Source organism: Colias philodice, chromosome 11 (genome assembly GCF_061535455.1).
Source record: "Colias philodice isolate Cphi_HAF_F1 chromosome 11, ilColPhil1 Martin Lab GWU primary, whole genome shotgun sequence".
NCBI classification, from domain to species: Eukaryota; Metazoa; Arthropoda; class Insecta; order Lepidoptera; family Pieridae; genus Colias; species Colias philodice.
Window position 1 is genome coordinate 2,017,311 of NC_143096.1, and position 23,426 is coordinate 2,040,736.

The 23,426-nt window shown below is 32.9% G+C and overlaps 1 protein-coding gene across 2 annotated transcripts in view; it reads right to left on the reverse strand.

Moving 5' to 3' along the window:
* Positions 1-23,426, reverse strand: part of Tet (Ten-Eleven Translocation (TET) family protein) — a 91,514-nt gene that overhangs the window by 4,964 nt on the left and 63,124 nt on the right. For both annotated transcript variants that reach the window (XM_089700490.1, XM_089700489.1), the window contains exons 3-9: positions 15,195-15,356; positions 11,667-11,736; positions 5,430-7,949; positions 5,169-5,308; positions 4,746-4,974; positions 4,275-4,553; positions 131-359 (exon numbers count right to left, since the gene is read on the reverse strand). In XM_089700490.1, coding sequence (XP_089556616.1) covers positions 131-359; positions 4,275-4,553; positions 4,746-4,974; positions 5,169-5,308; positions 5,430-7,949; positions 11,667-11,736; positions 15,195-15,224 — 3,497 coding nt within the window. In that variant the 5' untranslated portion in view covers positions 15,225-15,356. The remainder of the gene's footprint in view (positions 1-130; positions 360-4,274; positions 4,554-4,745; positions 4,975-5,168; positions 5,309-5,429; positions 7,950-11,666; positions 11,737-15,194; positions 15,357-23,426) is intronic.

A 23,426-nucleotide genomic window follows, 5' to 3' on the forward strand; every position in this document is an offset into this window, starting at 1 on the left:
GACCACTAATGTTTATTCCATAGCTTTTATATCGATTAGGCCCTATAAAAAAATAATGCAACATTCATTCCATATTTTATATGGCCAACATATCAACACAAAAAACAAAATGGTGTACATCACCACTCACTTGTCCAGCACTTGCAGCGCGCCGCTCTTCATCTTCTCGTCCTGCGCGTCCTTCGAGCCGAACTCGTCGGTTGTATCGAGCACGTAGAGCGGTAGCACGTGGAGCTGCTCGTCTGGCGCGGCGCCGAGCGCGCGGTGCCGGGCCAGCGTCACTACCGCTGTGCAGCCGTTGTTCATGTTGTGCAGGTCGCGGTGTGCGTGCGCGCAGAAGTCGATGCATGCTGTTACACCTGTAAGAAAATATGTGTAATCTTAATATATATAAATCTCGTGTCACAATGTTTGTCCTCGATGGACTCCTAAACCACTTAACCGATTATAATAAAATTCGCACACCATGTGCAGTTCGATCCAACTTGAAAGATAGGATAGTTTAAACATGTGGGTACCATGGGCGAAGCCGGGGCGGACCGCTAGTGGTTTATTATAATGCTACGGGAAATTCGAAATAAATTGCTAAGAACTTTCTCTCCCTCGTTTATTGATTGTTACGTATATGGGTGAAGTCCAAAATATTGACGTAAATGACACAATAGTGACACAAAATGTTGTGCGATAGTGACACAAAAGTCGCACAGAAATTTACACTAGTGTAACACAATAGTGGCACAAAGTGGTAGCAAAAAACTATAAAGTTGAGGTTACATTAGGAGTTATAGAAACCTATAGTTTTAAAAATAGAAAAATAGACATCAATATCTAAATTATTTTCAGATGAAATTAAAACAAAATTATAATCTAAGAAAAGAAAGGTTTAATAAGTCTCCAAAATTTAAAGTTTATGAAGTGGTCAGTTTTTTTTATTGGAGTAACTGCTTCGACGTGGCTATCGGAAATCATATTTCCATATTCACTGCTAGGTGCTATTTGTAACTTTTTTTTCAGTTCTTCATAATCTTCTTCCATTTTTGCCATACGTTGCTGTTGTACTCTCATTTGATTAAAAAGTCTGTGATAACCTTTTTTCAAAGTGAGTACGCTATTACGAAGCTCTGTATTTTCTTTCCGCAATTTTCGTTCAATTCGTCTTTGAATATTTCGGGCAATGGATTCCAGGTTGTATAATAGGATATTCATCATCTTGTGAAGCGTTACTTCGAATAGTCTGTTCTGTGTTTGTTGCTCTTGGTCTATCTCTTAGTTCATTAAATTGTCTCCATTTTTTCCTTCGTTCTACTTTTTGTTCTTCTGTCAAAACAGCTGTCTTGGTCTTGTACAATTGTTTTGTCCTTTCTAAATTCCTTTTTTTAAAGCTTCAAATTTTTCAGGATTATCTTTTTTAATCGTTCTCTATATCTTTTGGACTATTTTGCCGAAGTAAGTGTCATCTGAAAGTTAAAAAGAAAAAATGTCTTATTTCATGCCTATTAGTCGGCTTGTTACGACCAACAGTCTAAATTTGCCACTATAGGCAAAGTATTTTGGCAGAATTTTTACTTGACAAAAAAATTAAAATACTTCCTGAATTCCAAAAATATTTCAAACTATTCCTATAATTAATAAAAATAACTACGTTAAAAATAACCGACTTCAAAGCACTAAGCCTTTAGTATTAACCTTCAAAACGTAAATCTATTGTGTCTGCTATTCGGCGTGCGACGGGCATATTCTAAATTAAAACGATCCCAATACTCAATTATTGATAGCTTTCTCAAATGCTAAACAAATATACCTAGTACTAAGTGTATCTCAACCTTATTATGGTAGCACAATTGTGGTGACACAGAAATTGTACAACTGGTGTTACAAAAGTAATACAAAAGTGTCACAATTGTGAGGTAGCACAGTAAGTAAATATTGATTACTCTGAAACTACACTGTGAATCGTATTAAAATGAATATTACGCAAACACCCATGCTTTTTTTTACCTAGAGCACTATTGAATTATAATTAAAACACAAGACTTACCGTAAGAATCGTTGAATAACCTGCCGAAAAATTTCTGACCACACTAATCCACTTTGAGTTTATCAATGCGAATGATACAATACGGCCGTTATTCTCTAGCTGTTATATACAATTACGCGCAGTGTTGCCAGTCCTCCAAAGCGAAACCTACCTTGTTTATAGTCTATAGAAACTGCCAATGAAAACGGTTGCACAAAATAAGTAGCACAATTGTTTAAAATCGCACATAAATAACAAAAAACAGTAAATAAGCATAATATTTCAGTTTGTTCCTTATAGCCTACGTGAAAAAGGTTGCTCATTATACGTTTTTGCTGTAGAATTCAACATTCAGCCTATAAGTTACATAGAACTTGTTCAAAAATATCTTCAAAGTTCACCCTCCAAAATTATTATGCCGTTTTGTACATAATTTGGTCGCGTTAGTAGATAAATTATTTTATTTACTCTGCTATTGAGTATTATTCTATAACATTGGGTATTTGGCATGCTGGACAAATAACCATTTAATTTAATAGTAATTGTCGTAAAATTCTATCAGACATAGTTTTCAACTTAGATTACAAAATAAAAGGCAGATGGAGCATGACAATCATCCATCGCCCTTGTCAAAGAAAATACGAAATCAAAAACGAATACGAAACTCCCTTAGTGCTATAGCGATTCTAGTGTCATGCAATACGTCAAAAGGGGTTTGTTATTTTAGTAAAAAAATGCTGTCTTGTGATATTAAAACGCTGTAAAATTTGTTCCCGAAAACAAACAAAAAGATAAAACATCGTTTTACAGGTTTTCTGTAGATTATTTGGCTTATTTAATTTTGTATACAAATAATAATTTTACATATACGAAGGAATACAAAACTTCAACGTATGCTGCCAGTATTTTGAAAATGAATTTGCAATTTTTATGGGTAAAACGATAAAATAGTTAAAAGATCTTCGGGGTAGTGCTGTTGGATTTTTCGATCGTGAATGTGATTGTTTGTATAGTGCAATAAAGGTTCATGAATCATGATCATTATTAGATAATTTTAATAAGCATAATACTTTTTTTTTGTTTCTTTTATATATAGCTTAAAAACGTAAGAGTCGTTTTCGCCCGCGATTTAATTCATTTGAACTCCGTGATGGATATGACAAAATTATTATTATTCAGGAATTATATTTATTTATTATCCAGTAAAGCGGATGTGGATGTCGTAAGGTGTCACTGAAAAATCAGTGTTAAGGTATTATGCCTCAGGTATCCTGAGTGGCTTCCTTTTTTAGCGCAAGCAACCATACATAAATTCATGTTTTCTATTACCTATTATTCATAATTCACACTGCCAATTAATTATTCATAATTTAATTTGTGTGTTTATGTGTACTGGAATAAATGGTTTCTTCCTTCTTTCTTTCTAAAATAAAATGTCCCGTGTTCTCGACTAAAAATTACCGCTATCCGCATTCATATATTTTGAAAATAAAAGATAATAATATCAGGTAATCATTGTACTTAATTTTGAAACATTTTTTTATGTAATTTATTTAATTAAAAATTTATCATTTATGTAACAATAGATTTTTTTACAATATTATAAAAAATTATCATAAACAAGAATTTATATAAAATTTAAATTAAAACCTGACAGCTAATTTATGTAGCCAACGTTTCTAACACCACTACCATAATATTTCAGATGATTGCAATGTCACCTCATAAATCAAAATCGGTTCAGCGGTTTATACTGCAAAGAAATACGGACGTTCCAAAGAAATATTATACATAGATACACTCGAAAAACATAACCCTCTTTCTTCCGTAGTCGGGGAAAATTTTGGGAAAATTTTCAATATCTGGTAACATAACACCCACACAGAAGCACCGTGTACGTACAGTGCAACGGCGAAATGACAGCACACATAGCTTTATGGAAATGACGATAAATTATTCGGTTTAGTTCGGCAACGCTCCATCTGTCTTTTATTTTGTAATCTAAGGTTTTCAAGAAAAATGTTTGGGAATTTTTTGATTGGGCAAATGTGTCAAAATTTTGGTCTTTACCCATATAGATAATTGTTATGTAGTTGTTTCCGCGACTTTAGCGATAATATTTTAGTGACCTGTGTTATTTTAAATATTTAAAAAGTGATAAAAATTGACCTAGAAGTGAAGAATCATACTTGGTCACTTATAATATTAGTAAAACGAAAACATTACATCAATTAATATGAAATGTAGAAAAACTTACCGGAAAAAGGTCGTCCCGGTTTGAACCCTAACCGACAATCAGACGCTTCTTTCTCGAATTGACACTGATTGTCGAAGGATTTTGGTGCCAAGTTCATATACAAGGGACTGAGTAATGTCGCCAGCACATGCATGCGCTCTTCAATCTCGCTCTCCTCTGTTTTGACCGAAAGTCGGAACTTGCGGACAGTTTTTGAACGGGCGTACTTGCATCCATTGTAATACATGGACCAGGAGCAGCCGAAACTGTAGGAAGCGCCGCATGTTTCTGGATCCAAGCCTGGAAGATACAAATACAACATGAATATCGTATAGTAATAAGAAAATATTGTCTCTTAATATTTCTCTGCAATTTTCGTGTCAAGTCTAATTCAGAACCGCCCAGCCTGAATATGAATAGAATCAATTCTCACAAGCTTTCTATTTTATTGGAAAATTATCCACTACGATTATTATAATATACAAAACCAACCTTGACATGCACAAGTCCTATTCTCGTTAGTAGCACAACGCCTAGTTGTGGGCAGGCCATATCTATTAAGTTTGTGTGATAGCAGCGTATAATCCAAGTCAGCTTCAGATTGAGGAATCCCCTCCCAAGCCACAAGGCACACTACTATCCAGGACGTTGCACATTTATGGCCACTACGGAATTTTACGACGACCAAAACCTTTTCGGTGTAGTTTGCGCGCCTGATGACCTGTAAAAGACGTCAAATAAGTTTTACAAAATGCATTTAATGACTGGCACTGAGTAAAAAAGATAAGAAAAAGTAATATTTATAGTTAATGCAAAGTTAGGTCTGTAAATATTTATGGTAGGTATAAGTCATTTACAATAAAAGTGCTAAATATAAATATTAGGAAAAAAACATTTTTGGATCCATACACTCACCCACTTGGCCATAGGACAGCCTTGAGCTGTTTTGCCCTCTTTGCCAGTGTAACAGACTTTCTCTATCCTCAATTCCTTGCCAGATAATCCAGTTCTAGCTTCTAGATCTTTCCTTAATTCTGCTAGAGATGATGCTGCACCTAAAATTGATTATTGTTTAATATATTTTGTGCTTCTCTCATAAAAAAAAAAACAAAATTAGTTACTGAATGAATGATGAATTAAGAAAATAAACTTTATTTCTGAAATGTAAATACGTACCTAAATGTGTGTAATAGCTTCCGGGTTCGGGCGGATTTTTATCCGCAGGAAAACAGTTGCAATCTGGTACTTCTGTTCTTGAATTATTTCGCAATCTCTCAAGATTTTCAAGATATTCTTTAGAGTAATTGAACTGGTTCTCTTTTGGGTTTTTCGAATAAATATCGGGCGTGGGTGTGTTGCGTTTGGCTTGAACTTTTGGATCTAATTTTTCAGTGGAATCAGGATCACCTTCTAATATTTCATCTTTAGTTTGAAGTCCTGGACATGCTCCATCTCTAAGATGTTCAGGTGGGGGCTTCTTTGTCGAACCTTGTCTACAGCATGAATATCCAATTTCATTTGTTATAGCAGCAGGTCCTCCGTCACCAGCGAACATATACGGTTCGTTCTTCGGTGGACCATAATTCATATTTTTATATATTTTGTGTCCTGGTGGTGAATGTTCCGATTTTATTTGCTCTATATAATAAGGGGGCTTTGGTTCCAACGGTACGTGACCTGGAATAATTTTTCGGTCATCTTTATTTGTTTTGAGTTCGAAATTTCTGTTATATCGCTGAAACCCCATATTTTCATGTAGCCGTGGCATTTGTGCGTAATTCTCAACAGTTTCAGGTCTCCTTTCTAAAGGATAGTTTTGAAATTGTTGGTAGCCAACTGGCTTTTGATTAAAACTTTCATGCTTAATAGTAGAAATCGGTGGTAAAACATTAGGTTGTGATCTTGGTATGACACCATTTTGATAATCTCGTTTAGGGTCAATTATATTGTTAGGATAAGAATTTTTGGCTACCATTCTTTGTTGTGGTTCTGATTTCATTCTTTCGTCTTTTTGATATGGGTAATTGTCAGGTGCTTCTAATTTAGGTATTAAAGGTGCAGATGGGTGTTTAAATTTTGCATCATATGCTTCCCTTTCATAAGCTCTCTTTTGTGCGTTTACGTCCCGCGGTGGCACGCAATTTTGTTGATTCATTTCCGATACAGGTCCAATGAGCATCTTAGATTGAAAATCTTTACTATCTTGTTGTTGATTATAGTTTATATTATCATTAGCATACATTTCCGTATATTTATGCGCATCATAATGTAAATTAGTATAACTATTATATTGACCTCTCATATCAGAATACGACGGCAGCTTTTGAGGAGCTTTAGAAACGTTCTCCGATGTATTGTGCTTATCATAATCTCTCGAGACTTGCGTCCCCCCCTCCCATACGTGGTGGCCACCACCTCCGAATTCACCCGCACTATAAGTGTGGGAATTTTGTGTATAATTACCAGCGACAGGATATACCTGATCGCCTACGCGGTAATTACCTCGGAGATGGTGGCTATACGATAAAAAATGACCGGTAGTATTTCTATCATCAGCGACGGATACACAGCCTTTTCTATCGTCTAACCCTCGAGGCGGCCCCTCTCCCGGGTCACCTTTGTCAGGAGGCGTATTGGTGCCATCGCGTGAGTGGTTTTGCTTATTCAATATCATTGTTTTCAGTCTCGAGTTCAAATTAACCCTGTCTGATTGAGAGAACATCTGTTGTTCTGACTCCTCTTGTCTTTGCTGTTGCATTTGTTGATTTTGCATTTGCTGATTCTGGATCTGCTGATTTTGCATTTGCTGATTTTGCATCTGCTGACTCTGCATTTGTTGATTTTGAATTTGTTGATTTTGCATTTGTTGATTCTGTATTTGTTGGTTTTGTAACTGTTGATTTTGCATTTGTTGGTTCTGATAATTTATTTGATTTTGTAATTGTTGTTGTTGACTTTGCATTTGGCTGATTTGCTGTTGGTTTTGGATTTGCTGATTCTGTATTCTTTGGTTATGTTGCCATTGCCGTTGTTGCCAATCGTTTTGATTTTGTGATTGATTGTTTTCATTGTGTTGCCCGCTCGTATAGCCGCCCGAATACCCGCTACAATCGAGTGAAGCTCGCGGACCGTTGCTCCCCTGCAGGTATCCAGGCTCGGCGTTTCCCGAATGCTGTCCATTCTGGCTATTTTGTTCTTGCCTATCACCGTCGTTATTGGAATCGCTTGTTGTATTGTCACCGTTATTGTAATCTTCTGAATGCTCTGACGTATAATCAGCGCGCTCATAATTTTGTTGGCTTACTGTATAAACAGGTGCGGCGGTGGTTGGAACTGCGCTTTGGTAAGACGCTGCAGACGCCGGCCTAGACTCATTTCCTGATGTTACTCCCGTAGTAGGAGCTTGTTGTGCGTATTGCTGTTGATATTCCGTCGTATAGTGGGGAGCTCTTGGAGATGGAACTGGAGTATAGGCGCCTCTGTTTGACGGTGGTCTTGGAGCGGGTACTGCTTGCACGCCTGCTTGATAGTATGTGTTATTCGTAACGTCAAATGTTGTAGCGACATTCTGGACGGTGTACGTAGTGTTGGCCTGGTAATGCGGAGACGTTGCGTAGGGCGTGTGGTTACCCTGGTAGTCTAAAGTTGTTTGTCCCGTTTGAGTTGGCAACTGTTGGATGAATTGGTTCTGCCATCCTGTAAATTAAGTAAGGATATCTAATTTTAGTACATGTGGCAGCACCCACACAAATATAATGATACGATATTTACAAAGTTTATAATTTCGACTTGTTTTAATAGTTTAAGTCACAGATTCTGAAAATAGATATGTATTTCATTTAGTTCATGGTCCTAAACCCCTATTTTGATTAAAATTTAATTAACACTTTATTCTTGCCATAACAGCGTTAATTACGATAGTGACGGGGTTCACTAATCCGCTGTCGACGCTCATTACAGACTTGCGGAAATCTGCTAACGTTTCTATTAGGGATGTAACGATACATGATTTTGCCGATACGATACCGATACCGATATTTGTAGTAATGTATCGGCGATACCGATACCGATACCGATATCGATGGCTTGGTAGAAAAATAAATAGTGAATTATGCATAAAAAGTTACCAACATTTAACAGAGACAACTGTTAATGTATTCTTTGAAATAAAAATGCCAAATCAAAAAACAACAAAACCATTTATTTTAGTATTATTATTTTACAAAGTCAGTTAAACTTTAAGTAATACACATACAATCAATACCTATAGGCCAGTAGAAATCGACACTAAAAAACCCTAAATTCGCAAAGCACGATGTAGATTTGAATTTTTGGTATGTTGTTTGGATCAGTTAGGGTGATGTAAATCCCAATTTGCAACTTCGAAAAAGTTGTGCTCGCTGCGCACCACGTGATAAACTGCGAAAATTTTGGACTTTTTTCACTTTTTGCTCTAAAAGTCATAAACTATGCGTTTCCGACAAGTATGATTCAGTACATAAATTAAGGTTATTAAATTTGCAACAATTTAAGCCTAACCGCAGCTCTCTAAACCTTATAACGACTAAACTGTGGCCATTCGAAGATGGTTCATTTTTCTCGAAATATTGAAATTTTTAGTTTTGCTCCCGTTTGAAGCAAAATATTGGCAAAAACCGCTCGTTCTATGAGAAGTTCGTATAATAAAGTTGTAGTGCATTTAATTTTCTTTCATAAGAGCATAGAACAAAGTCTGTGAGACAAATAGTTCACTCACAATATCTGAAAAACAAAAAGAAGGTAGAAATAGATTTTTAAAGAATTGAAACTGAGGGCATATAAAATCGTAAAAAGGATACCTAATACTTTTTCATTTGCAGGATAGGTAATTAACAAAATTACAAAGATAATTAAATTTGCAACAATTTAAGCCTAACCGCAGCTCTCTAAACCTTATAACAACTAAGCTGTGGCCTTTCAAAGATAGTCAGTTTTTCCCGAAATTTTCAAATTTTTAGTTTTGCTCCCGTTTGAACCAAAATATTGGCAAAACCGCTCGTTCTATGAGAAGGTCATAAAATAAAGTTGTAGAAAATTTAATTTTGTTAATTACCTATCCTGCAAATGAAAAAGTATTATTCTTTTTATGATTTTATATGCCCTCAGTTTCAATTCTTTAAAAATCTATTTCTACCTTCTTTTTGTTTTTCAGATATTGTGAGTGAACTATTTGTCTCACAGACTTTGTTCTATGCTCTAATGAAAGAAAATTAAATGCACTACAACTTTATTATACGATTTTCTCATAGAACGAGCGGTTTTTGCCAATATTTTGGTTCAAACGGGAGCAAAACTAAAAATTTGAAAATTTCGGGAAAAACTGACTATCTTTGAAAGGCCACAGCTTAGTTGTTATAAGGTTAAGACAGCTGCGGTTTGGCTTAAATTGTTGCAAATTTAATTAGCTTTGTAATTTTGTTAATTACTTATACTGCAAATGAAAAAGTATTATCCTTTTTATGATTTTATATGCCCTCAGTTTCAATTCTTTAAAAAATCTATTTCTACCTTCTTTTTGTTTTTCAGATATTGTGAGTGAACTATTTGTCTCACAGACTTTGTTCTATGCTCTCATGAAAGAAAATTAAATGCACTACAACTTTATTATACGACCTTCTCATAGAACGAGCGGTTTTTGCCAATATTTTGCTTCAAACGGGAGCAAAACTAAAAATTTCAATATTTCGGGAAAAATGAACCATCTTCGAATGGCCACAGTTTAGTCGCTATAAGATTTAGAGAGCTTTAATTAGGCTTAAATTGTTGCAAATTTAATAACCTTAATTTATGTACTGAATGATACTTGTCGGAAACGCATAGTTTATGACTTTTAGAGCAAAAAGTGAAAAAAGTCCAAAATTTTCGCAGTTTATTATTTGCGTATAATCATTTTTCCTACTTTCCCAAATTTTGTAATTTTGTTAATTACCTATCCTGCAAATGAAAAAGTATTATTCTTTTTATGATTTTATATGCTCTCAGTTTCAATTCTTTAAAAATCTATTTCTACCTTCTTTTTGTTTTTCAGATATTGTGTGTGAAATATTTGTCTCACAGACTTTGTTCTATGCTCTTATGAAAGAAAATTAAATGCACTACAACTTTATTATACGAACTTCTCATAGAACGAGCGGTTTTTGCCAATATTTTGCTTCAAACGGGAGCAAAACTAAAAATTTCAATATTTCGGGAAAAATGAACCATCTTCGATTGGCCACAGTTTAGTCGTTATAAGGTTTAGAGAGCTGCGGTTAGGCTTAAATTGTTGCAAATTTAATAACCTTAATTTATGTACTGAATCATACTTGTCGGAAACGCATAGTTTATGACTTTTAGAGCAAAAAGTGAAAAAAGTCCAAAATTTTCGCAGTTTATCACGTGGTGCGCAGGGAGCACAACTTTTTCGAAGTTGCAAATTGGGATTTACATCACCCTAACTGATCCAAACAACATACCAAAAATTCAAATCTACATCGTGCTTTGCGAATTTAATGTTAATTTCCACTGGCCTACTAATAAAAGTTTACTATTGGTAGAGTTTTTTCAGAAAACAAAGAGCGCACGCGCGGGCGGCTTCCCGCATCGTTCATTGGGCGCGGGTTTTTGAATTTTTTGATATTAAAAAAAAATGGTTGTTTGTAAAGTAGGTTTACGATCGAGATGTTTACGTGATAACATAATGCAGTGGCAGCGCTCGAGATGAAACAGGAGATCGGTCCGTCTCTCTCTCGTTATACCTGCGATCGCGCTCGTGAGGTTTTCGTGTGACACAAGTTTATGAACATGTCACCCGACTAAAACGATTTTAAAAACGTTATCACGTTAAAAATTAAACAAAATCAAAATTATTTATTTATTTCCTTTACATAAACAAATTTGTGATTGGAACACTCCTAGTAAGCAAATAAAATGCTTGTGTCAGGAGGTTCCGCTCTTCCTTAACACTATTACAGAAACAGAAATAAAACAATATGAATGAATACAATGCAAAAACATAAAAGAAAAGAAAGAATTTAATAAAAAAATATCGGTATCGGTTGATTTATTATCGGCGATACCGATATATCGGCTTGCCGATTATATCGGCCGATATATCGGTATCGGTATCGGTATCGTTACATCCCTAGTTTCTATAGACCGCTAAATCTGGCTTAATATAATCAGTTAATTGGAATTTGATGCTTGTAATAATAGAGTGTGCAATATATCATTTCGATATATTGCGCCATTTAAACTTTGCGTGTTTTGCAGGTTCCGAATTCTGAATTAAAAATATTATATTATTTGTATAACTAAAAGAGTACAAAAATATTATTAACAATACCATGAAAGCCACAAGTGACAGTTATCATAATGTTAAGAATTCATACGTACCTTGTGACGGGTCTGTCTGCCAGGTTGTCGGAAACCTGTTCGGGTCTCCTGCGTAGAACGGCATTGGCGCCTGAAAAAAATAAACACACGTCTTTTTAATCGACTTCCAAGTGCTGATCAAATCTATAGTAATGGAAAGAAATGGTAATGAATTTTTATGTTCTATGAATTACTGCAACTGTTCAGGATTATAATGGTATAATAAACCCTGATAAAACGACGATCATTTTATGTAACTTATGTAACGTTTTCGAATTGTAGAGCTTCTCAATTTTTTTATGAAATAACTATTGCCTAATCTTACATTTTAATTTAATTAAAAAAGGTAATTAGGTTCATATTTTAGACGCGCAGTTCATTATTCTGTCATACTAATTTGGAACACGTGGCGTTCTTGAGTGCAATTGTCTTTAATTAAAATTAGCCTGAATACTAAATAATAGTGTCTACATAAGTATTACAATACACAAACATCGTAAGAAACTAGCAATACAACTTCCATAATAATTTATTCAGAACACCTCGTGTTTTAACTTATTTTATGTTATCTTTAAACAATTTTAACATTCCTCACTAAACTGTACATTTCCCAAGTACACAGTCGACATTAATTTTTCAAGTACGAATGTAGAATAGCTATTTTAATATTTGACACACATTACAACACATTATAGTATTGCGGACGAGGTCGCTTCCAGCTTCGTCTATTGTTGTGTTTAGGTACTGTTAGCTTGGAAACACGCTTCAAAAGATTATGAATTATTTTCTAAAGCTTTTTAATGTAATTACAAAACAACTGTTTATAGTGACAACCATTCTGCTTTAAATAGCGTTATTCCAAATTATTCTTAATATTTAATTTATGGCGGTTTCTACGTTAGGTTGTATTATGATAAAATTATGTAAATTTTCTGAAAACAACGCCATCTTATCTTGTAATATCTATAGTTTAAACAAAGATATATGTTCCAAGAATTCGAAAGGGTTTCGTAAGTTTCTAATATCTATTGGAGAGTCATATCAAGAAAATATAACTTTTCACGTTGTAAATACATTTTACGATTATAGATTTACATAGTCCAGTTTCAATTTGATAAAATCGACATCGATATATTATCATCAATAGTAATGGATATTTCATATTTATAATACCTACATCTTTTCATATATTATCTACTGGTAATCGAAAAGAAAAACAATAAGATATAGGTACTCTATTATCCGAAATTACATTCTTAGCCTTATATATTTTATAGTCAAAGCTATATCAAGAACCAAATTGGTCATTATTAACTCACAAATAGTAATTTCTAAAACGCAACCTATTGTTTATTTGTTAATTGTGACATCGTTTACATATGTAGGGCTTGTGGATCGTTACAACATAATCATATACTGACCAAGGTCCCAAGACCTTGAAACCGTAGCTAATAATAGGCTATTAGTAATACGTTTTATTTTATTCCGTTTTAACGTTTTTTCTATGAAATGGTAGTATACGTACCTAAAGGAATATTAATTGAATGAAAAAGTATGTATTCAACTAAATTGTTTTAAAGGTGCATTAACGAATTTCCCGTTCCCCTCCTTGTATGTGTTGTGCATTCTAAATTATAATTTGATAACCGGGATTTCAACGTAGCTCTTCTTTAACGCGAAAAGCCACTGCACCAATATTAAGGCGGTAAAATAAATAATATGAACCTTACATTTTTAGACAAGAATCAAGAAGGGCACATTTATTAATATAGGAACATAGGACCTAGGTACTGGATTACACTGGTAATGGAGTACAATATTTTATTTTTTGAATAAATCCAAAACAATATTCTTTAAATAATTTTAGCAGGATCAAAGACACATTTAACTGAACGTTTATGTAAATAAAAAAAATAAAATCAACACTAAACAAAAAAAAGGTTTTCTATATGTTGTAAGAGTTTTCAATTAATAAAGAAAAACAGTAAACAAAGACAATGTTGAAATTACGCTTGAAACACGTGGAGCTTTGAAAAAGAAGTTACAACTAAGCGTTGTTTGAGCTTCATAAAAACGCCAGCTGCCTTAAAGTGATTTATAAAGCAATTTTTTTCCTTTGAATACACGTATTACGTTACACACTTCAAAGTTAAAGTAATTAAGAAAACTTAAAGCAAAAGCAGGTAAGAATTTTTTAATACACGCGATGTTATAGGGCATGAAAGCCGAAACATTATGACGGAAAACATGTATTACATACCCAAATTGTGTGTGTATACTTTGGCGCTTTGTAATTTTAATTTCTTCGAAAAGTTTCCCTTTCATATACTGTTAGGTTTTAATTAATGTAAAGTGTTCATGGAAATATAATATGCTTACGATAACGAATTGAATAAAGGTATGTTAGGTTGCTTTTATCTTCAGAGATTATAATATTTAAGCTTCATATTTATATTATACACCCAATAGAGATTTCCAAAACATTGACGTAAAATATATGAATACGATTGAAGATTAAATTTGATACAGTTGTAGTTATTACACAATTACCACAAATTTCCCTATTGCAAAGAAGAGTGTAAATGGCCACTTTACATTGTTATTAATATTTAGTTGCTACTCGGTATGTAATCAACCATTGTTTTAGTTAGAACCTTATAACTGTCAAGCCTTTTGAAAACAGCGCGAAAGAGAATAAAACACGTCCCTTTTCAATTGAAGGCGATAAATTTGAGCCGACTGCGCGCAAAAATTGCAAAAGTTGGCAGCACTCGTGCAAATTAAAATTTTTTAACTTTTGTATTAGCTAGCCTTGTTAGGAACACATGTTTTTTGTTCAAAACCATTTCTATGATAATCCTTCGACATAGCCCGTATTGATTAGTGTAATGTAAAATAAAAACTAGCTTAATAAAAGCAAAAGCGTCTAAAAATAAAATTAACAAGGAAAATGTCGATTTAGTTAATGTAGTTACGTTTCATTTAGTGAAAACAAAATAAATTAAATTGTTTGTAGAGACGCAGCGCTCTAGAGCCGGTATTTACTTAATGGGATTAAATTTGCTTTTATAATTCCTGGAACAATTATACCAAAGAAAATCTTCGTATATTATACAATGCCTGTTATGTTTTAGAAAACGAAGTAATGAAGCTTTACAAAGGTTATGAAAATTAATTCTTAAATTAATTTCTTGGAAATAATTTTAGTTCTTAAGAAATGCGTTTCTCTGTACGAGTATTATACAGCCAGAAGGGAAGCGAAGTTATTTGCTACCAGTACGAGTCCAATGGTAGACCCATGTAACATCTTTTGTGTTGTGATCTATGCGTCTTCTATCGCGAGGCCTAATCTATGCTAATATTATAAAGCTGAAGAGTTTGTTTGTTTGAACGCGGTAATCTCGGCAACTACTGGTCCGATTTGGAAAATTCTTTCGGTGTTAGATAGCCTATTTATCGAGGAAGGCTATATCATCACACTAAGACTGAGAAAACCGCGGAGCACAGCAAGTAACTAATAATATGAGTATACATATTATGGTAACTCACCATCGGTTGGCTGGGGTGTTCCTGCTTCATGGCCGGCGTGGTTGCAGGCGCGGGGCTTGGCGCGGCGGGCGCGGGGCCGGGGGACGCCGCGGCGGGGACGCCCGGACTGAGCCCAACTGGCGCGACTACGGTGCCTCCGAGCGGCTTGCGGCCGCGGTAGCTCTGTGGATGGAGACCCTTGTTACACGATAGAAAGTAGGAAAGGAGAAGCTCTGTCCTTCTGCCGGACTGATACCCTTGTAAGGTATAGGTATAGAAATGATAAAAATCGGTCAAGTGCGAGGACTTTGGGTAGTTTGAGGTATACAAATAGGTTAAAGAGAAACAAATCTGCCAGAAAACTGGCAGAAGGCTGATTCATGACTGTCTGTTAGACATCAACTGAAAATCCTGTAAACTATTGTGGCGATGACTAGAGGAATTTAAAATCTCTTTCACTGATCGATTTTTTTAGGCATAAGATGATCAGCCTTCTGACAAATATTATGTGAACATAAGATTGTCTAACAATAATCGCCTATAATTGTAGGTTAATGTGATATCGAATTGTAAATAGAGCCTTTAATATGTCCTGTTGTATGAATAATTGTTTCGAGTTTGGTGGAAATTAATTAGGTAATAAAATTATTTATTGTACCTACATCAAAGAAAACAATAGAAAACATCGCATTATTTGGATATAACAGGCAGACAACCATTAAACTCAACTATAAATAAATTAGCTTACAGCACGCTCAGATTTTATAAAGCTTTGCATTATTATTTATTATTTTATTCAAGTCATTATATTAGTATTTAGGTATAGTCATTACACAATTTTTATGACAAATTAAATGTTTACTTAGATATTATATTTAGGTATAAGATTATACCATCTTATTCGAAAATATAAATTGGCAATAGGCAAAAATTAAAATTTCTTATTAATATAGAATAAAACTACCAATGATATTCCTTAAAATAACCTGAATTGTAATGAATAAAAAATTTCTACCAAAATGTTATTTCACCCAAGATGCAGTTGTTGCAAGGCATCATAAAATTGACTCGCTTGACTGAACTGCTATAACTTTTAATCTTAGTTTTGCCGGTACAGTGAACAAATATACTCGCACATCATTTTATTGTTATATTCCATTACGGAATATCTATTCATATTTTTTGCGCAAATTATGAAATATTTTAAGCTTCCCTTAGCCTTAAAAGCGTATTAAATTCTAATGTTTGTAATAACACTGTGAAAAAACGAACTAAAAAATGATTATTTATTAGATAAGAAGGTAATCTATGAGAGGCTGTAACGTGTAAATAATATTATAGCGGTGGAATCCTACGATTGACTCTTAAAAAACGCCACTTGCTTACAAAAATTCATTCATTAAAAAATATGTAAATGCTGCCTCACATGAGCGACTACGTATTAACATTTTATCAATAAGAAATGATCTAAATTTTACATAATATAATTTCTTAACAAAATAGTAATATAAACAATTAAAAATGAAGGCCTCAAATGACAAAGGCCATCCATTACGCGAAAACAAAGGAGCATTGTGGAGGACACAAGTTGGCCTGTAACTTGGCTTTTGTTGAACTTACAACCCAAGTATAATTTAATAGCCCTGTTCTTGAGACTTATTCATAAATAATTAATTATTAAATATATTGTATATAACTGTCCCAGGCTGTATAATTTACTTATGACATTTATAATGCGAAATCTCGTGAATTCATAATGACTATGACTATTTTATTAGGTTTTAGAAAGATATCATTAACGGCTCTATCCACAATAAAGATACCGTATACAAATCTGAATATCAGCACTTGAAATTGTTTATCAATCGATCCAGTAGCTGTTTATCTATTGATCGATTTATTATTGTTGGAGAACGTGATTCATAATATTTAATAGCATAGCTATAATGCCCTAATTAATAATTTTAGATAATTACTAGCGGTCCGCCCCGGCTTCGCCCGTGGTACATATGAAAAATAGATGTTGGCCGATTCTCAGACTTACCCGATATGCACAGAAAATTTCATGAGAATCGGTCCACCCGTTTCGGAGGAGTATGCAGACTAACATTGTGACACGAGAATTTTATATATAAGATTTATTAGGGCATGTAACTATTAATAAGTTTGCTATTAACTACCTTGTATGAAAATAAATGTTAATCGATTAACAAATATTAAATTGTCAATTAACTTCCAAGTTCTATAATTTATTCATTTATAATTATTGTACCTACCTGTGTACAAGTAAAAGCACACAGTGACGGAATATTAAAAAAAAACATCTAGGAAAACATCTAGAATCTTTTTAGGTACCTATAAAAAGATTCATACAAATATAAAGTAAAATAAGTATTGAGTTGTCCACGCGTGACATGATGAAATCTTCGGCATGTATTATTATTCATAACGGGTATCTTCATAGCGATACATAAGGAGATAACGTTTTAAATAAAAATGAAGGTCATTGTATTGTAGATTGAGCGGTAACCTTCCATTTGTGTCTATTATGATCTTGAATTGATAATTTCCGGTAACATGCTGTATTGATTTTGTAACATTATGGTAATATGGCTTGGGCCTAAATATTTCATAATATGAAAATATCTAGTACCATTTTTATTGTAACTACTACCTATGTAAGCACATAGGTAAGCATCTTTAATTGTTAATAAAATTAGTTGTTTATTTGTTATTGCAAAAACACGTGAAATTGAAACTAAATTGCTTACATAAAACGAAAATTCAATTTAATTATGTTACACCACATGTTATGGACATAACCTCATTGTTTAATTAGTTTAAAACATGTCTTCCTGGAAACGATTGTCCTTCAAGCACGAGTAACGTTCAAAACATAAAAAAGTCTATTAAAATAATTAAATTGTTTAATACGTATATAATGTACTAAGCTTACCTGAATGATAATACTTATCTAATTTACGAATTCATGTTTGTGATGGCATTAACAAACAGGCTACTGATGACAAACTAAGTAGGTACATACATTTAAAATATTTTAAAACACAAAATCTGTCAATACATTCATAGCCTTTAACATGATTATCGAACACGCTCAAATGACCTTTTAGATTTAGTTATAAATAGTAAACCTTAGCAACACGTGCTAGACCACATTGTGTGATTTATTCTTACGCTGCGCGGGAGTGCTCATAACCTCAAATTTTCATAGATAACGTCGCGTTTAGATATCATTGTATTGTACACAATAGCATTGTATGAGAGATTGTATATCTTTAAAGGTATATCTATTCTATTGATTTTTCTTTGAAATAAGATTTTCTATAGACCAAATTTTTTATCATGGACTTCTAAGTCGCAGTTCGTTGCATATATGTTGCCATCAAAGGCTTGAATAAAATTGTAGAGTACAAAAAATAACCACTAGATTTGTACCGAACTTCTTCGTTGATCGTAGTGTGATCGTAATGAAGTTAGTACAATCAAGAAAATGCTAAATATTGTGCTTATTCGTATAGGTAGACCGTAGAGCACAGTAAATAGTCTAATAGCTCAGCTAAACTTATTTCTTAAAATACCTTGTACTTATAAAATACATAGAGATTGATTAATAATTCTTATTTTTATACTTGACGTATTATTTAAATCGTTCAATATTTTGACAAGTACATAAATTGTAATCAATATCATAAAATGATTTACCACCGACCTTAAATATACAAGTTGTAAAATTTGGTATATTTTAATTACATTACACACTAATGACGTTGCGAAATCTCCCAGATGTATAACTAATCCCACGCCTTTAATAAAGATCATAAAAATCAAACTGTTACATCGAAATGTGAATGTACACTAAATAAATGACGTTCGTTCTAATTCCACCGCGACGCCAAACAAAACATCGTGAGTTATAAATGTCACAAAATAACTTACGACAGCTTTTGTTTTACAATTATTGTACAATCAGGTTGACCGTATTTCCTTTATACTGGAAGTACTGTTTGAAATGCAAATCGCGATATGCTTTTATGTAAAGTTAATGTAGATTAGATCACTATGGTTGTGTTTCAGATGACTTGGTTATTCGATTTGTTCCGGCTAATCCAGTTATCAGAAATCTAAAGTTTGATAGTTTCTGCGGTTTCTGATTTACGCGGAATTTATATTACAGTTAATGAAAATAATACAACTACAATGTTGCTAGAATTAATTGAATTTGTCCAATTAAAGATAAATCTCGTTCCTTACAGCCAAATAATTGATTGATTTCAGCATTTACCTACGTCTATTCCGAGCTTACTTACAAAGTCGTAATTAAATCCATTTTGGCTATTAGCTTATCTGACTTAAGTAATAGGATGCGGAGATAATATTAAAAACTTCCGCAAACATTCGCAGATTTGTGAATAATATTTCTTTAATGAGCCACGTTTATTGCTCGAGGCGTACTTTGTCTAATATATTGGTCCTCCCTTTTGCTTTACATTTACATACATTTACCTGTATAGGGTAACCAAGAAGGAAGGAATTTTTCAGGAAAAATAAATAAAAATATTAACTAGGCTATAATACTGATTATGTCTCTTTTGTAAAATGGATGTGTGTCTTCTAATACATACAATATTATTTTATTATTACTAAGTCTAAGATAATAACCATAAATTGACTTGAAACTTATACATTTATTTATTCAATTAGACTTCTTATGCAAGCACTTTTGAATCGTCCTATGATATTTTTACCATTTGCCACCGGTTTGGAAAACAGTTACAGAGAAGAGCCGGCAATAAACTCTGTAGTTGCTCTTATAATCAGTGAAAAAGATGTAAAATGACAAAAAATGTCTCTTTCTTTCAAAAATAATATGACAAGCCCCAAAAGATAAATTATTATATGTAAAATAAGTCATAATAAATATTCTCACGTATGCAACTAGTTTTTCTATTTTAAAAATCCTATTCTTTCAGTTATATAAAAATAATAGATTTTGATAAAGAATACCGCTAGCGATGGCACATTTTGTTATTATAAAACTGAAAGTAGAACATTCGTATGAAATGGCTACCCTCGCTTTGTCGAGATTTCGCCATAAAATTTTATCGACAATCTCGTAGCAAGATAATATTCTGCATATTACATACTTTAACAGTACTTATATAAAGAGAGATATTGAAAGCAATTCGCAGATGTATGAATTAATATTTTTTGTAGAGCCATATTTAATAATGCTTTTTAAAAATTAAAAATAATTAATTGCATGATTAGGACTAGAATTAGAAAACACATTATTATCTGCTGTTAAACTAAGGTAAGTTTACAGTTTGACAGACAAAAAAGAATCATTTTTAAAATGTATCTACTATTAGCCAATTCCATGTCATGTTTCATCAGATTAGTAAAATGCTTAAATCTCGCAGAATAAAATATAACAGTAAGAAGCAGTTCAATTTATATCCTGTCTCACGTCATTTTTTTTTGAGGAATGAAATAGAATTGGATATTATTTAATTTATGTTATGACTCTACTGCTCATTTTATTTCTATGTTGCGAGACAAATGAAATACATACTTTGACATCAATTTAATATTTTTTCAAGTAAGAACCTACATTAAGCTCAATATTATGTTTAAAAATATATTACTAATAAACGATGCAGTAAAAAAAACAATTAATAGGTAAAGTTAGACGCACCATTAGTTCACTAATCCTGCTAGAATCTGCCATTATAAATAATCACGTCAATTAGTGTCAAAACCACTTATAAAAAGTAAATTTTCAACGCGATATCTTGGTACACTCGGTGTTTTTCCTTGGAGTTAAATTTATCGTGGCCCGTTTGACGGTGCTCAGTGATTAATGACATAGGAAATATAGGCTGATAGCATTATCTATATAGGTCGGTCCCCTGCTTGTGTTATTAGATTGATTAGGTACCTAAGCAAATAATACTTTTTGAGGGACGATTTTTGATAATTATGTAGAAGTAATAATTAATTAGATACCTTGGCTATTCAATTGTGAATCTTATTTTGTTTCAATAGGTACCTTGTTGATAGCTTTTTCTTTTTCAAAAATATATGATAATAAGTTTTAAAGCCTTACTGATCGCGTTGTCTTAAAAAAGAAACAGAATAACTGCAAATGTTCGTTCCATCAAGGAACTTCGCCTCGTGGGTGGTCGAGTACGAAAAGCACGCATTTGACGTCTTTCTTATACAACGTGTAATATTTTAGTTACGCAATTGAAATAATTTAAAAACACATAAATTAAAAAAGTATTCATAAATAAAAACTGAGACGGTAAAATAATCGTTCTTTGATGAATCACGTTTAAATTTCTACAAAATACCGCCTTCAAAAATACGTTTATCGTTTTATTTAATTGCAAAAAGCGCCACATATCATATGTTGGAACATTATTCAGAAATTTATTCGTAAGTCGTACGGAATAGCAATTTACGTTTTGGTTTTGTGCCAAGAAGATCAAAGGTTTTGTGACCTTGTGACGGATAAACAATGTGATTTTTACGTATATTTTTTATATAAATACGGAAAATGAAATACGTTATAATATATTTTTTATATTTATGCTACATATTTTAATAAATTTGGAGGAATGAAATATACTATGTATATTATATTATTTATATACACATATATAATTTTTTGAAATATTTAAACTACATAATATTTCCTCCTTATTTTTATTTCATAAGACTATCGCACGTGTCAAAGTTGGGTAACTCTACTCACATAAATTGAGTAGGTATAAACTTTTATTTTATTAATGCTTTTACAGCAAATGTTGAAATGATGGATAAGTCGAAGAGTAGACTTCTATCGCATACATTTTTAGGTTAAATTAATCCCCACTCCAAGGTCAGTTAATAATATTCTTCCACATTCTAATGTTATGTTTTCGTTCAATAACAATAGACTGTTTATTAAATAACATTCAATTACATCGTTCGCTGGTAATAATTCGAGGCAATGTTTTCAAAATATCCGCCTTTCATGTCCAAACACGTCATAATAATAGACATTATTGACTCATCGATATTGTAATGAGGCTGCCTTTTATGGGTTTTGATCTGATATTTAATATAACCTTTCATGGTTATTATGAAACTGCACAATATTTTGTAAGTTTGCATACAAAATATTGTGTATGTAGAGAGGAAAATTTCATGTATCTTTGAGTTTGAAATTAAGATTACTCAAGGAATTTACTTACTCAATCGTGATAACGATATCGATTAAAGCTTAATTTACCTGCATTAATGACAAATAATAATTAGGCTCTATCTACGTACGTAGGGAAAACTGTGGATTTAGTAGCCCACATAGCGTTTGAATAAACGGGTTAGAAATTTACAAGGACGGAAAATCATCTTATCAGAATTCAGAAATCGCCATTTTTAGAACTTCCAAACGTGTTCATAGCGTACGTATATTATTAAAGGAATAATGTGACGTCATCGGCCCATGCGCCGACCTGGCAACGTCGCTTAGAATGTTTTGTAAATAGGCAATTGTTGTGCGAGCGAGAAGAACTTATGGGCGAGAATGGGAAGAAATATGTGTCAAAAATAAATGAAAAATGGACTTTATTGACTGGTTTTAAAATAACTGCGAGGTAATATTGTGCAATACATAATATTATGTTGAAAGCTTTCAATCGAATAGATAGCGTGTTTGGTAGAGTCATTACTAGAGTCCTACTTAGTCTATATGGAATGACATAGCTATTATATTAATAACTTTTATTCATGTTTTCATTTCCTTATTTGATGTTATTTCATTTACTATTAAGGAAAGAAGTAAATTAATAAAATATAAAAAAATACTTAATTGCCCAATGGGTAACTTTTAATTATAAACAAGAAAATAATACAACTAGAGTGAACACTTTTAAGATATTGTTTAAGCAAAGTTGAATCTTTCGGAAAAACCAACAGGCCATAAATTTTGAAGATATACCTAGATATATTTTTAAATCGTTGAGTAAAAATATTCTTTCACACGCGAGCTGAGGTCTTTCTTAGCTTCTCTTTTGGCTTTAATTGACTGATAAAAACAAGCGATCCGTGAAATTATGTTCCATTGAATTAACATTGAAGTTCTCTATCATTTAATAACATAACGTGAAAAAATCTTATTATTGCCGTGGTTTAGTACCGAGTCACAGTATAAAGGTTAACAAAAAATGTGGCGGTACCTAATGATAA